General features: G+C 36.9%; 16 protein-coding genes and 2 pseudogenes across 18 annotated transcripts, besides 1 other annotated feature; 12 read left to right on the top strand and 6 right to left on the bottom strand.

Annotated features, from left to right (window-relative positions):
- Positions 1-14,111: part of a mobile genetic element that runs on past both edges of the window.
- Positions 379-1,409, top strand: TVAGG3_0632010 (annotated as a pseudogene). The gene has a single exon. A coding segment is annotated over exon 1 (1,031 nt).
- On the top strand, positions 2,319-2,855 carry TVAGG3_0632000 (protein of unknown function, DUF4106 family; the record flags this gene model as incomplete). Its single annotated transcript, XM_051240854.1, has 1 exon — positions 2,319-2,855. The coding sequence occupies one exon, from the start codon at positions 2,319-2,321 to the stop codon at positions 2,853-2,855; it is 537 nt and encodes a 178-aa protein (XP_051087441.1).
- On the top strand, positions 2,860-3,657 carry TVAGG3_0631990 (uncharacterized protein; the record flags this gene model as incomplete). Its single annotated transcript, XM_051240853.1, has 1 exon — positions 2,860-3,657. The coding sequence occupies one exon, from the start codon at positions 2,860-2,862 to the stop codon at positions 3,655-3,657; it is 798 nt and encodes a 265-aa protein (XP_051087440.1).
- TVAGG3_0631980 lies at positions 3,687-4,915 on the top strand (annotated as a pseudogene). Its single transcript has one exon. A coding segment is annotated over exon 1 (1,229 nt).
- Positions 4,951-5,268, top strand: TVAGG3_0631970 (uncharacterized protein; the record flags this gene model as incomplete). The annotated part of the gene is made up of 1 exon (XM_051240852.1): positions 4,951-5,268. One exon carries the CDS (start codon positions 4,951-4,953, stop codon positions 5,266-5,268), a length of 318 nt encoding a protein of 105 aa, XP_051087439.1.
- Positions 5,348-5,737, top strand: TVAGG3_0631960 (protein of unknown function, DUF4108 family; the record flags this gene model as incomplete). The annotated part of the gene is made up of 1 exon (XM_001292518.1): positions 5,348-5,737. One exon carries the CDS (start codon positions 5,348-5,350, stop codon positions 5,735-5,737), a length of 390 nt encoding a protein of 129 aa, XP_001292519.1.
- Positions 5,754-6,209, bottom strand: TVAGG3_0631950 (uncharacterized protein; the record flags this gene model as incomplete). Its single annotated transcript, XM_001292517.1, has 1 exon — positions 5,754-6,209. One exon carries the CDS (start codon positions 6,207-6,209, stop codon positions 5,754-5,756), a length of 456 nt encoding a protein of 151 aa, XP_001292518.1.
- TVAGG3_0631940 (protein of unknown function, DUF4106 family) lies at positions 6,426-7,121 on the top strand (the record flags this gene model as incomplete). Its single annotated transcript, XM_001327889.1, has 1 exon — positions 6,426-7,121. The coding sequence occupies one exon, from the start codon at positions 6,426-6,428 to the stop codon at positions 7,119-7,121; it is 696 nt and encodes a 231-aa protein (XP_001327924.1).
- TVAGG3_0631930 (organellar and viral DNA polymerase type B) lies at positions 7,493-8,407 on the bottom strand (the record flags this gene model as incomplete). The annotated part of the gene is made up of 1 exon (XM_001327888.1): positions 7,493-8,407. One exon carries the CDS (start codon positions 8,405-8,407, stop codon positions 7,493-7,495), a length of 915 nt encoding a protein of 304 aa, XP_001327923.1.
- On the top strand, positions 9,193-9,393 carry TVAGG3_0631920 (uncharacterized protein; the record flags this gene model as incomplete). The annotated part of the gene is made up of 1 exon (XM_051240851.1): positions 9,193-9,393. One exon carries the CDS (start codon positions 9,193-9,195, stop codon positions 9,391-9,393), a length of 201 nt encoding a protein of 66 aa, XP_051087438.1.
- On the bottom strand, positions 9,422-9,997 carry TVAGG3_0631910 (uncharacterized protein; the record flags this gene model as incomplete). Its single annotated transcript, XM_001327887.1, has 1 exon — positions 9,422-9,997. One exon carries the CDS (start codon positions 9,995-9,997, stop codon positions 9,422-9,424), a length of 576 nt encoding a protein of 191 aa, XP_001327922.1.
- On the top strand, positions 10,270-10,644 carry TVAGG3_0631900 (uncharacterized protein; the record flags this gene model as incomplete). Its single annotated transcript, XM_051240850.1, has 1 exon — positions 10,270-10,644. One exon carries the CDS (start codon positions 10,270-10,272, stop codon positions 10,642-10,644), a length of 375 nt encoding a protein of 124 aa, XP_051087437.1.
- Positions 10,672-10,968, top strand: TVAGG3_0631890 (uncharacterized protein; the record flags this gene model as incomplete). Its single annotated transcript, XM_051240849.1, has 1 exon — positions 10,672-10,968. The coding sequence occupies one exon, from the start codon at positions 10,672-10,674 to the stop codon at positions 10,966-10,968; it is 297 nt and encodes a 98-aa protein (XP_051087436.1).
- Positions 10,991-11,575, top strand: TVAGG3_0631880 (uncharacterized protein; the record flags this gene model as incomplete). Its single annotated transcript, XM_051240848.1, has 1 exon — positions 10,991-11,575. The coding sequence occupies one exon, from the start codon at positions 10,991-10,993 to the stop codon at positions 11,573-11,575; it is 585 nt and encodes a 194-aa protein (XP_051087435.1).
- TVAGG3_0631870 (cytochrome B-C1 complex subunit 6, mitochondrial family) lies at positions 11,608-12,312 on the top strand (the record flags this gene model as incomplete). The annotated part of the gene is made up of 1 exon (XM_051240847.1): positions 11,608-12,312. One exon carries the CDS (start codon positions 11,608-11,610, stop codon positions 12,310-12,312), a length of 705 nt encoding a protein of 234 aa, XP_051087434.1.
- TVAGG3_0631860 (uncharacterized protein) lies at positions 12,362-12,625 on the bottom strand (the record flags this gene model as incomplete). Its single annotated transcript, XM_051240846.1, has 1 exon — positions 12,362-12,625. One exon carries the CDS (start codon positions 12,623-12,625, stop codon positions 12,362-12,364), a length of 264 nt encoding a protein of 87 aa, XP_051087433.1.
- On the bottom strand, positions 12,771-12,938 carry TVAGG3_0631850 (uncharacterized protein; the record flags this gene model as incomplete). Its single annotated transcript, XM_051240845.1, has 1 exon — positions 12,771-12,938. The coding sequence occupies one exon, from the start codon at positions 12,936-12,938 to the stop codon at positions 12,771-12,773; it is 168 nt and encodes a 55-aa protein (XP_051087432.1).
- Positions 13,042-13,889, bottom strand: TVAGG3_0631840 (DNA/RNA polymerases family; the record flags this gene model as incomplete). The annotated part of the gene is made up of 1 exon (XM_051240844.1): positions 13,042-13,889. A coding segment is annotated over one exon (848 nt), but the record flags the coding sequence as incomplete, so codon positions are not given.

The following is a 14,111-nucleotide window of genomic DNA, read 5'->3' as shown; positions in this document are numbered from 1 at the left end:
TATTCCATATGGACAGGCACTGTTTGAAGAGCTTGAACCGGAAACTCAGGACAGAGTCATGCAAACAATACGCGACGACTCAAATACAAACTATGACAAACTCTTTCTAGGATATAGGGTACCTGAGATGGGCGACCAGAGCCCAAAGGCAAAAAGGACATGGGAAATTTACAACATACTAGGTGAACATGAGGCAAAGATGCAACAACTTGAAGCAGAGGGCAATGAAGGAAAAAGAAGAGTTAAAAACTCAGTCAGGAAGAAAGTAAAGCTTGGTCGGAGTGGGTTCTATTATGACATATAAACCCAACTATTCTATATTTTTACCCATATGAAATGTACGCCGCTCAGAATATAACGCCAACAGTTTTGGATGCTATGAATGGAAATGTTTCCGAATGGTATAACGAATGCGACAATGCCATTAGAAGGTCAGAAATAGTTCCTGGAACTTACGAATATACAACTGCTGTTTCTTATGGAACGTAGGTGAGTTTGGAGAAGGTTCTTCAACAACAGTAGATATTGCTTGCGACAGGTTTCATATAATTTCTATTGACAACTCTTTCTTATACGTGGAACAAGACATTGAAATAAAACCTTCTGCCAAGTTGTCTGACAAAAAGGTTGCAATGGAATTTTCTATGTCGGATACCAATATGCTCCAGAAGTTTTCATGGGATATAAGATATATTCTAACTCTGACTTAGTTCAAACAGTAACATGGGCAAATATGAATGGTTCGCTTTGAGAAACTCAGTACAACCACAAGCTAGAGAACAAACAGACCAGTATGCAACTATTGAGAAAATAAGAAGACTTGACCCTAACGTTCCAGGAGTTTATGTTAACCTTTCTGGTTCAGATGGAAATGCTGTCACTAAAGTAAAACTGAAACTTAGAGTTCCTTTGTCATCTTTCCTCATCTTTAGGTTTTTAAGATACTTACCAAACTGGGCAGGAAAAATTTCTATTGAACTTACTCCAAGCAAAAATAACTTAGTCATTGCACCAACGCAAGACCCATTCACTCTTACAGACGTAAAGGGAGCAAATCAAACGTCATTCGCCGACTTTTGCAAAGACAAAGTTGACTTAGACTTTGGTTTCTCAAACCTCAACACTGAAGTAAACTATTATTTCAATGCTGCTGGAACTGCTTGGGACCCAGTTAAGTTCACATGCGAAAAATTTGAATGCAAGAGAATAGAAAGCAGACTTGCAGTCTATATGTTGGACCCAGATATTTCAAATGCTTTAGCTGCCAAATATATTGCAGTTCCACTTATGTTCCCTATACACCAAATATCTGTCAAAGACTTTGCAGGTGAAGTTGGAAACCAAAGTGCTGACCCAGGTGCAAGAACAGATATTGCTTTAACAACTGCAATGAAACATGCAGATACTATGTTTGTACTGTTCAGACGAACTATAAATGACTATTCTTGTTTCTACAACCCCGGTATTAAATATCATATAAACATAGATGGCAAATATTATCCAAGAGAAGAATATTCTACAGTTGAGGATATGAGGTCATACAACTTGACATTAGATGCTATGAACTTTAACAACAACTTCACAACAACCATAAACCCTGAAATGCAAAGTTCTATTATGCCATATGTGAAAGTATGGACTCATACAGGAGGTCAAAAAACTCAATATACAAATGGAGACCGTTCAAACTTTTGGCTTGGCATTCCATTTGCTGACTCAGAAGACTTTATGGGTGGTATTTCAACTGTTGGTACAGTTCAAATACAATATACTGGTGACAGAGACGGTCCAGATGAATTGAAAGCAAAAGAAGTTTACAAAACCAATAGCACTTTTCACGGAAGATGCTCTTTTGAAGATTCGTTCGATGAAACCTGCTGGGGCTCCTCAGATTGGCATAACGACAGCTTCCATCGAGCAGATTTTGGCAGCAGGTCAGTAAGTTGTTCTTGAACTGACTTCTCTCCGTCAAATATTGACAGTACGCCAGTTTTGACATAAAATTGTATTATAAACTTACCTTTAGAAATATCGGTCAGTTTTGTTGTTATATTTTTGTCAACGTCAAGAACTTTCACCATCTCGGTTATACCAACTTTCTTTGCTTTATGAAAATATTTTGGTTCAGCAAAGACTGCTATTCTATAACATTTTCCATTGTTTGTGTAAAGAACTATTCTGTCAATGTATTTGTATTGTTTGTGTGTGTAAACTTTGTTTTGCTTCAATTCGAAGAGATACTCAAATACGTCCATCTTTTTATTCTAAGTAAAATGTCATTTCCGAAAAATAGAAGCGTAAGTGTTTCAAAAGGTTTAATGGCGGTGGCAGATGTGAAGTTAAATTCACCAACTCAAACAAACAGTCAAAGTGTTGTTGTCAATGTCAAAGAAAGAGATGTTGAAGTGGGGAAACCATACGAAGACGAAGATGGTATAACAATTGTTCCTGTAAAAGAACAACCAACATACCCTGAAGTTAGCAGAGACTTAAGTTCTGTTGCAGATATTCGAAACGACTACCAACAACTTAAAGACAAACTTAAAACTCAGGAGAAGATTTGTCAAGCTTTGGGTATAATGTTAAACTTGGTTGAGCACAACCCTGTAAAAGTGAACTCATATGTCATCGCACCTCATGAAATTTTGAAAGAACTATTGAAACTTTTGACAGAGGCAGACGATATAAACATCAAAGAAATAGAACCCGACATTAGTTGCTGTGGTGTTTCATATAATGTCATTGACAAGATATACGTTATGAAAGGAGGTGAAACGTTGAACTTAAAATATAGTTTCCCAGACGTTATAAAAATATTTGACGACCACAACATTTCATTAAAATTTAGTTGCTAAGTAAATGGCAGAAGACATAATGGTTTATACTATTACGACTAAAAACCCTGAGTCATATAATTCTATAACAACAAACTTACAAAGTCCTCAAGGACGATATTGTAAACTAACCTTAAACACAATGACGACTAAAGCCTGTTTTGCTCTTTTGACACCAGAAGACTTTATTGTTGTGAATGGTAAAAAATACTCCTTTGAAGATACTTACTCAGATATACCACCAACAGGTTTTGTTGACTTATTTAATACTTTACGTACGAGTGTAACATGTGCTGCAACTAGAGCGGGTTTCATTATGTTTGGATGTCCGACTGAGTTTACTATAAACGATATGAGCTATAATACAAAACTTATTTCTGGTTTTTACTACCAACAGTTTCCTATAACAGGAAAAGGTGTCATACAAGGAATGTCTATTCCATTGACATTAAGCACACCAATCTTATATATTGTTTCAAACTTAGGTTCAAAGTGTTATTCGAATGTCGACAGAAACTATTATGACCAAAAGATACTTATGCGTATAAACAATACTTTCTCTGCTGGTTTGCCTATTGTTCATTCGAATGCAGAATTTTCAACCTTAGTGAACTCAAACACTTTGGCAAGTATAACGTTGACATTAGTTGACGCAAACTTTGTTCCTGTAAAACTTTTATGTCCTATGTATTTGTCAATGACGGCAGAAAGTTTCGAATTGGAAGATGCAACTGGTGAAAGTATTGTATTACAAGAACAACTTCAACAACAAATAGCTCAAGAACAACCAAATGCAACAAATGGAACAACAAAGTCAAGATAAAAAAATAATATTTTTTTTTTTTTTATAAAATGTACAGAATAGATGTTTCAGATTTTTATGACTTCCAAACATTCAGAAATATGTGTCCATTTCGAGGACTATAACAAAGCAGTCGAGAATTTGAAACGTTTAGTCATTTATGTCGACTCTGCCCAGAATGTTATGTTATGAAAGAATGGGATGTTGTCTTTAACAAACCAAGAGCAACAATAGTTTCAGAACAAGAATGTAGACAGAAACTTAAGAAAATAAAAGTCGTACAAGTTGGAATGAAGATGTTAGATGCTTGGGATATCTTATTGTCAAAGTTAGAAGATTTTTCAGTTCGAGGTATAAAGTTCTATACACCTTCTCCAAACTTCTATTCTATCTTCACTGGATATAAATACGAACAAGTAGAATGGAAGAGAAAATTTATAGAAGCTTGGTTAGACCATGTCAAAGAAATTATATGCAATGGAAACGAAAAGGTTTATGAGTATATTTATGTTGGTTTGCAAACATCTTACAAATCCAAGTGCTAAAATGAAATGCTCTCATTATAATTGGAAAACAAGGAACAGGTAAGAACACATTCTTTACAGATATCTTATGCAAACTGTTAGCGGGTATTCGAACCCTAATATGACAAACTTAGAAAAATCTGCGGTAAATTTAACTCCTCAATAGAGAATATGAAACTTATAGTTTGCAATGAACTTCAAAGTATAGATACAACAAAATTTTGAACTCAGATGCTTTGAAGAGTCTTATAACAGACAAAGTTGGAGTTGTTGAAAGAAAATATAAAGACCAAAGAGTTTGTGAAAATGTTGCAAACTTCATTATGGTTTCAAACAATACTGTTCCGATGAAGTTAGAAAGTTCTGACAGAAGATATGTAGTTGTCAGAACGTCAGAAGCTCATATGCAAGATACAGAATATTTTGACGACTTAGCAGAAACTTTGACATCTGACTTTTACAACCACTTGTTCTCATATTTTATGACATTAGATATTTCTAAGTTCAATCCAAGACAAATTCCATATACCGAAGAGAGACAAACATTGTTAGAAGCAAACAAGAGTGTATATGAACTGTTCATAGAAGAAAGCAACTTTGAGTGTTTAGATGAAAGGTCATTGTACGATTCGTATAAACAGTATTGTCAAGAGTATGGTTATATGGCAGCTTCTAAACGAACATTCTTGGCAAATGTCAAAAATCTTTTAGATGTTCAGAATGGCGTATATACAAAGAAAAATTTTTCTGAGTAAATTTTAAAAAAATATTTTTTTATCCGATAGAAAAGATGACAGAAAAATTAACTTTTTACATAGCGCCAGACCCTTCTTGCCCACATCTTTTTAAGCCACAAAGCGAAATTCCACAAACAGAAGAAAGCGAAATTCCACAAACAGAAGAAACATATAGAGACCTAGATAACGAAAATGGATATGCGCTATTCTGGTTAGATTGTCCTTATGAAATGTATGAAAAAAAGGCTTTATATGAAGAATATAGAAAATATTGTCATGAAAACGATATAAGACCAAGCTCTAGAGAAAAATTCTATGCTAGTATAAAACATCTTTTCGAAGTTCGGAATGGCAAATATAGAAAGAAATAATTTTTCTGAGTAAATTTTAAAAAAAATATTTTTTTATCCGATAGAAAAGATGACGAAATATATTTCAGTCAACAAATATATGTCAGGACTTAAAGAAGAACTAGACCCATTCGCTTATTTGAATGTTTACTTCTACCATTTTGAAAAGTCTACATTTGACAAAGTTTGGAACATCGAACCAGTTAAGTTTGCTATTGTGACTAAAAATGGTGCGAAATTTGAAGACTTAGACATAGAAGGTTTGTTAGCAGTCAAAGAAAATTTTGACAGAAGGTTCTCAAACCTTAAAGAAGGTAAAGCATACAAACTTGTTATACCTTATGAACCAAAGAAAGCAGACGACTATGAATATTATGAGTCTAAAGTTGTAGAAGTTCAGGGTAAATTAGGTAAAAAGATTTTAGAGTCTAAGCCAGTGTTTGCTCCTAAAGAGGAAGAGAACATTGACATTGACCCAGAAATGTTCTAAAAATAAAATTTTATTTTTACATGTCATATCTCACCTTCTCTGGAACTGGTTCAGGTTCTTTCTTCTCTTCTTCTACTTTCTTTTCTTTCTTTTCTCTCTTCTTCTTCTTCTCTGGTGGAGTTATGTCAAATTTCTCAGAACCATATTTATGTATAAGTTCTTTGTCCTTTAATAGCTCATCTATTTTGTTTTCTATTTCATCTTCAAGAACAGCGCATGTGTCTTCTTTGCATTCTAAGAACTTTTGTTGGACTTCATCTTTCCAATCGGCGTCATCTCTGTCAACAAGTCTGTCATTGACAAATTTTAAGACTTCTCTGCCTAATGTTTTATGGTTCTTGTCATATTCCCAGAAACAGAACTTTAGAACAAATTCACCTTTCTTGTTTACACTATGTAAGATTTTATGGTCGACAGATGTTTTGCTGTCAAAAAGTTTGTCTCGAATATAGATAGCGAAATCGCTAGACATTTTCTAAAAGATAAAATTTTTAATTTTTCTAAAAATATGTTAGAAAAAAAGTTTGCTGACATTGACAAGAAATTTGAGAATGTTTTAAACAAGAACAAGAGGAAGTTAGAAAATGCTCAGATAAAACCCATACATGACAAGTTCCTATTTGCTCAGAATGGTATAACAGGTCTAATCGCACCACCTGGGTCGGGTAAGACTTTCACTTATCTTAAAATGGCTGCACAACAACAAGAACTAGATGAGAAGAACCCATTCTATGAGTTAGTTGTCATTTGTAGTACTTCTGGTCAATTTGACCAAACCGTAAATTCGTTCAAAGATATTATAAAAAAGTCTAAGTTAGTATGTATAAAAGACTCTGAGTTGTTAGATTGGATAAAGAAGTACCAAAGAAGAGTTTTGAAGTACAATGCTATAAATGAGTATATAAATTCGAAGTTTAAAGACCCAAATGAGGAAATGCAGAGAATATTAGAGAAGAAACACTTCAGAAACAAACAGAAAGAGATAGAATACATTTCGAAGAAATTGCAATCTTACGATTGGAAAACGTACCCTCATAGATGTCTTCTTATCTTAGATGATTTCGCCTCTCATCCTTTGTTAAAGAACAGAGAACAAGACATGTGTCGAATTCTTAAGAAGCTCAGACACTTTAACATCTCAGTTGTCATTTGTGTACAGACAGCAAAGAGTTTAAGTAAGGATGTTAAAAGAATACTGACTGACATTATACTTTTCCCCGGATTGTCCGAAGACGATTTCATGGAACTTATGAAAGAGTCCATGGCAGGTAAGTTTGACAGACATGAACTATGGGAGAAGTACAAAGTCATACAAGACCCTCATACTTCTTTCAGAATTCATATCTACGCAAACAAAGTTCAAATTGTAAAAAGTCAAGCTTGAAAAATAAAGAGTTTTGGCGACCAGGGTTTTTTCACTACTCGCTGTTCTTCTCTCGGTTTTCCGAGGGAAGCAAGCATATGAGGAAATTCATGAATTTTGTTGCTGAATTCAATAAAAATATATTTTAGGTGAAGAGGTGAGATTTCACCTCTTTTTTCACCTGTTTTTTCACCTGTTTTTTCACCTCAGTTATTTTATAAGCGTTTCACATGGTAAACGTTATTTTTTAAATTTTGTGAAAACTCAACGGTTTGACACAAGCCCTAAAAATTATTTTACTCAGAATTTTGTTGCTGAATTCAATAAAAATATATTTTAGGTGAAGAGGTGAGATTTCACCTCTTTTTTCACCTCTTTTTTCACCTGTTATTTTATAAGCGTTTTACATGAATTGTATGATGTATATTTGAAATCCTAAACAATTTCGTAGCTTCTATTTCTTCTGTCAGTACATCGAATGTTTTAACGATACCGAAAGTTTCTTTATACTTCTTCTTGACGTCAGATAGAAGGAAATCTTCTGCTGTTGGATAGTTTTTATTAAGAAATGTCAACATATCCATTTTATCTTCTGCTGGCTTTTCTGCTTCTTTCTTTAAGTCTGCATAGTCGTTTCGCATTCTTTCTATCTCTTTGACGGAGTAGTTATATTTCCTCATTGCTGCTTTACATTTTGAACATTGTGGGTTCATTTTAGCATTGTACATTGAAATCTTACCTGCTAGTATGACTAAGGCGTCAATGGTTTTCTTCATCTCGAACATAGCGGGTTTTATTTGTTCGTTCCATACCTTACCCCTACTATCTTTATCTCTTATTTCCCAAACACATTTTGCAACTAACGAAACAAAGTTGTCGTAGGTCTTAAATTCTTCGGATTTGTAAAGGTCAGAAACATTCTTATATACCATGTCGCAATCTTTGTCCATAACCTTATGGTTGCAATGAAAACCAAGGAATTCATAATTTACTTTACGTATGAACTTCTTTATTTCTACTGAGTCAGTTGCTTTGACTTCTATTTCGTCGAATTCAGGAATAGTTAGTTTTTGTTGTTGGATTTCAGGCAATTTGGGTAAATGGTCAATAATGTCCTGCATTTCATAAAGATACTGTTCATTTGTTTCATCTTTTGCACTACAGTCTAAAACTCCTTGGAGAAGTTCTTGCTTTATCTTCTGGATTTTTGTTTCGAAAGTATATGAAGAAGGAATGAAGCTTTTCATCTCTACTAACATTGAAGTTGGGTTCATGACTAACGAGTTTGGTGCTGTTGTTGCTAACATGTTCTTACAATAAAAATAAAAAAATATTTTTTTAAAAAAACCAACTTTATTTTTTATTTCGGGAAAACTCATGAGGTGAAAAAACAGGTGAAAAAAGAGGTGAAATCTCACCTCTTCACCTAAACATTATTTTTGGGTCATTTACGCTCATTACGATGAAGTTTCGACAAAACATTTACGATGAAATCATGAAAATTCATGAGGTGAAAAAACAGGTGAAAAAAGAGGTGAAATCTCACCTCTTCACCTAAACATTATTTTTGGTGTAAATTTATGACAAAATTCAAATTGTAAAAAGTCAAGCTTGAAAAATCTAAGTGTTTAGTCTTAGTAAGATGGTAGCTTCTTAAAGCAAATACCATTGCTGAGTTTTATGTACGTGAAGAGAAGTACAATAAATTCAATTACGAGTACAATTGCAATGACAACTAAGGCAACTATTTTTGTCTTTTGCCAGCAAGGGTACTTCTTCTCTTCCAATGGTTCGGCAGAACTATACTCACTCATGAGAAATGCCAAAACGGTTTAATAGAAAAAGTGTTATTTTTTCATGTCCGAAGACTCGAAGGTGCAACACTTCCAAAATACCGACGAACTCAGAAGAGCAGCATGGCAGTATCTTCTTGACAACTTCTTTGAGTTCTCCAGGTACACCTTGGAAAATGCTGAAGAACTCCGACACAGAGAATTTGGAGAAATTGCACTCCAATACTACCTTGACAAACAAAGGGTAAACAAAGGGTAAAATAAGACTAAAAACTTAACGTTTAAAAAGTGACATTTTTATGAGCTCCGAGTCACCGAGAAAACTTGGTCAGATGTTAGCAGCTTACTTCCCTGAGGAGGATGGAAGCGTTACATACGTAAGGTTCAAAAACAACGAACCTGGAATTGCGTACCAAATTCGCAATTACATGACCATGGAAGAGTACGAAAGGTTCCTACAAGAGAAACCAGCTCTAAACAACTCAGAAAAGAAAGAATAAAAAGTTTAACTCGTAATTGTTTATTTTTTTACTTGTATGGGCAAGCTGCAAGAATGAAGTCGACTATCTCAGTCTTTGTCTTGACCAGTTGGACTGCTCTTGCGAGTACGTCTGTTTTGCGGTCTCCAGCTGGTGTCTGACCTTCGTAATTGCGCATGTTCTTGAGAGCTCCAACTGTAAATGGTTGTAGGATGAAGAGTCTCTCAGACTGCTTGAGGTAGTCTTCACGGTCACGAACCGAATCTGTGGTACGAGTCGAATCGGTCGATTTGAGGGAAGAGACTGAAAGCCTGTCGTCTTCCATAGGGGCAGTAGCATAATCTTTGCGTAAGCGGTTCAGACCTTCTTCGAAGTCTTGGTCTCTCTTCGATTGGGATTGGAATTGTGGGGCAGGGTTTTGCATAAACATCCAAGGGTTGGGGAAGTAAGGCATAGGCTGAGGAGGAGGGTAGTTCGGGAAGCCTTGTGGTAGGTAGTAACCTTGAGGTGGAAATTGGTAGTAAATCGGAGGTACTTGCTGGAACTGAGGTTGCTGAGGTGCAGGGGCTGGTGCTTTAGGTTCCTCTGGTTTGGGAATGGGCTCGGTTGGTGGTACGTCGGACATCTGTTTGTGGCTTAACCGTCGGAAGGAAAAACCTTTCCTGTCGGAAGGAAAAACCTTTCCTGTCGGAAGGAAAAACTTTTTCTGTCGGAAGGAAAAACTTTTTCTGTCGGAAGGAAAAACTTTTTCTGAAGTTTGACCAAAAGTTCTCAATTTTCGAAAATTTGAATGGTTTACGGACGGACAACTGGAAGAGTCCTTCCTGTCGTCGGGAAAATTTTTTCCAGTTGTCGGGAAAAGTTTTTCCAGTTGTCGGGAAAATATTTTCCTGTCGGATGGAAGGACTCGGAATGCCAGAAGGATTTGACGAGGCAATTTACCTTATAGAGATAAATGAAGTTGTTAAGCAGTACTTGCGCAGGGTAATGAAGCCCAAGGTCAAGTTCACCGCTATTTCTGGAAGGGCTGTCTTGAATCTCGAGACTTCGACTGGAATTCCAATTCAAATACCAGACGGGACAGCCTACGATGGCATAAAGGACGCCAAAAGAGAAGCTCTTGTTAAGTTCCTAAACAAACGTCCTTGGATAAAAATACCAAACAAGGAGAACCCCCTACCCCATATGAAATTGGCAATTCAGTCTCTCCTTCACTTCTCGGGTCAGCCGTTCTACATAACCTGTGAAGGCGACATCCAACCAATTCAGTAAACCTTAACGTTTAACTTCACTTTTTTTATGTTTTTACTCACACTCGTACTCAACAGGTTTGTGTACAACTATTTCAACTGTGAACCTTGTATTGACCGGTCTTCCTGCAAATGCAAGTTCGGTCAATATACAATTTATGGTGGCAAGAAGGACAGTGGGGAATGTTATTCTGACATCTGTTGTTGCGCTCGAGAGAGATTTGAAATTTCAGAGCCACCTCCCCCAAGAACTCCAACACCAACACTCAAGTTGCCAAAGACTCATGTGAAGAAGAAGCCTTCTGGTAAGTTTCTTATAGCCATATACATGGCACGCTTTGAGTAAAAACATTTTTTTCATTTTTTGAATGAAGCAAGTTAAATTCGTCCCACACCAATCTCAATGGACCGATGAAGAGTTTCAAGCCATGGTTGAAGGCGTTGAGAACGACATAGACGGCGAACTTGAAGGAGCTCAAACCACAATTGCAACCAAAATTGCAGAAGTCAAGGAACAAATAGCTCCACTTAAAGCTACCAAAGCTACTCTTGACCTCATGGATACTTACCGTTTAGAAGTAAAGAGTGGAATAAGACAATTAAAATTAAAACTTCTAAACTACGAAGCTATACTCCAAAAGTTAGCAGAAATGAGAAGACTTTACCAGAGCTACTTACATGTAAGGGACTTACCTTCATGCAGTCCGACCAAAGATGAATTTTCTGACATTGTCCCAATTTTGTCCGAAAGTCAGCTCAGATGTTTTGAACTGCTCCCAACATATCCAGAATATGAACGTTTGCCTGAACTCTTCCGCAATCTCAAAAAACGTTTTTTGGTTCTCATGTTCGAAACTTTTATCGGAAGAGACAACAAACGTTCAGAAGAAGAACAAGATATTATTTTAAACTTGTTGTATGACTTAACCGTCATAACAAGCTTTTTGAAGTAAAACCGTCATTCTCAAACCACTTCATTTTTTCGATGTCCGAACAAGCACCGAAGCCGAACACAATGGCAGATGTCCTTTCAATGTTGCCAGACAAGCGCCCAGTTCAAATTCAAATTTTGAATTTGAAAGCTCATCTGACAAACACCGTTAAGACTCTCCAAAGTAGTCTTATGGAAGAGATGAAGGGACTTAAAGGTGAGTTCCTCATGAACCAAGCTTCCAATGAGAAAGTCCTGAGCGATTTGACGGAAACCTTGCGCATTTACGCGAGAGAGAACCGAGACCTTTCCAGACTCATCTACCGTTTCTTCGAAGAGATAGATGCCATCTGGAAGGTACTCGGAAAGGACAGAACCTCCAACACCGTACTTCGTGAACACAGAATTGAAGAAGGAATTGTCGAGGAAGAAGAGAAACACGAAGAAGAGGAAGAGGAAGAAGAGGAAGAAGAGAAACACGAAGAAGAGGAAGTTTGGGCAACCCTTGTTGCCGATGACACTTACGAAATTTCCCAACCCTACCCATACCAAATCCGCAACAAGGAGACCGGCAAGGTTCTTACCCCAGTTCTCAACAACTTGGGACACTTGAACCTTACCCTTCGGAATTACGGTTCAATCTCCATGGGCAAGCTTGTCGCAATTCAATGGGTTCCAAATCCAAACAAGAGGACGAAGGTCAGACACATTGACGGTGACAAGCTCAACAACCGTAAGGAGAACCTCGAGTGGTTCTAAGAGTAAAAAAATTTTATTTTAGGGGGAAACCCCAAGTAAATTTAGGTGTTTATTTGGATAAGTATGTGAAATTAAGGTCAATTTGCAAAATTAGTTCCCGACCTTTGAATTGGACTCTTTCGTTCTCCCAGTTGCGTAGGAGGTCGTCCCAGAGGAGTTGGTAGATTTGCCAATCCAAGGACGATTTGTCCTCCCAGGCATTGAGGATGTACTGCTCGTAGAGTCTCATGACCTCTCCCTTGCACCAGACACCCTCTCCCTTGGAACGTAAGGCTTCTTCGAAGTGCTCGAATGCGATTGGCTGCGTGACCATCCGAAATGACACTTTTTGTACGTTTGGTCAATGTTCGTGTCTCGTGCCATAGTCGACGAAAATACAAACAAACAGGTTATATATGAGTTTGAGACCAAGAATGGTGTAACTCGACCTGTCCGATTCAAATTCGAATAAAAATTTTTTACTTCATGCAATGTTTTATTTCTGTGCCGTCTTCAAGTATGCCCCAGTACTTACGCTTGGAGAGGACATGAACTTCGGAAAATACCTTATCTAGCTTAAAACAGCCCATCTTTTCACCGACCATTCCCATTTCAATGAGTTTGTTGTATCCTTCTTCGTTCGTCATGAGTGCGTCAATGTTCTCATAGTAAACCTTCACTTTGGATTTGACTTCGGAGAAGAATTTGTTGTAGTTGTCAAGGACTGCCTTTGCGAACTGAGGATAAGACCAATGTTCGACAATAGGTTTTACTGTGGTTACTAAGCCACCTTGACCTTGAGTAAATTCGTATTTCAAAACAAAAGGGGAGAACCTTTCAACAAAGTTGTCGACCTTCTCATAGTGTTTACTCTTCATCTTTTGAGGTTTCTTAATGGAATATCCCCATGTCGAATTCATAAGCAATTTGAGTGTCATTGCAAGTTTGGGGTTTGAAGCTTTCCTAATATCATACAGTTGTTGTATGACTTTTCCAACTGTATAGTTCCTTCCTGGGAACTCACCGTCTTCGTTTGGAATTCCAGTCGGGATATATTGGACGAACCTCATGTATGCAGCGTTAAGGTCGACATAGTATATCTTTTCGTTTGAGTCGAACTTGTCGCAACCAATGGGTCCAGTTCGTGGAAATTCAAGTGAGTCTCTTATCTTCTGAGAAACTTCGCCTGCTATCTCATAAACATCGTCGAAGCAACCTGTTTCATATAAAACCTTCTGACCTAACTCCGATGCTCTCCAATACAATTTGACGTCAATTGGATGTCTCAATGGAAGTTTGTTTATAGCATCTTGAAGTTCTTGCAACCTCATTGGAAGTTCTTCTGGTTCAGGTTGGTATCCGAACAATCCAACTCCTTTTGGAACAGTGTACTTCTTTTGTGCTATAACTTTGTCTGGAACAACTTTTGGTCTTGCTAACAATGAAAAGTTTGTTTCGTCTTTTGGTACAAAAGTTTCTGTCAGCTTGTCATCTGGAATTGGTTCCAACAAACCTTTCTCGAAAAGAATGTTTACAGCTCTGACAATGTTGCACTTGCCTTTTCCGAACAATGGGTTTGTAAGACTTTCGTTCAACATGAAGTGGTTGTGGACAATTACAATCTTCAACCATGGTAATTTGAAGTCAACAACATAGTCGTCGTGTGAAGAACCTTTCTCAGTCGGAATGTTAACTCGGATATTGACATTTGCCAACGGTGCAATTTTTGCCAATTGACCTCTGAGAATGTACCTTGTCTTCACACATGACTCAAGATACTTCATCTTCTCATCTGTAACAAGACCAGAGTTCCTGAGACA

The sequence above is a fragment of the Trichomonas vaginalis genome, chromosome III (assembly GCF_026262505.1).
Source record: "Trichomonas vaginalis G3 chromosome III, whole genome shotgun sequence".
NCBI classification, from domain to species: Eukaryota; Parabasalia; order Trichomonadida; family Trichomonadidae; genus Trichomonas; species Trichomonas vaginalis.
Note: the sequence above shows the minus strand (reverse complement) of the source record. Positions and strands in the feature narration are given on the sequence as shown.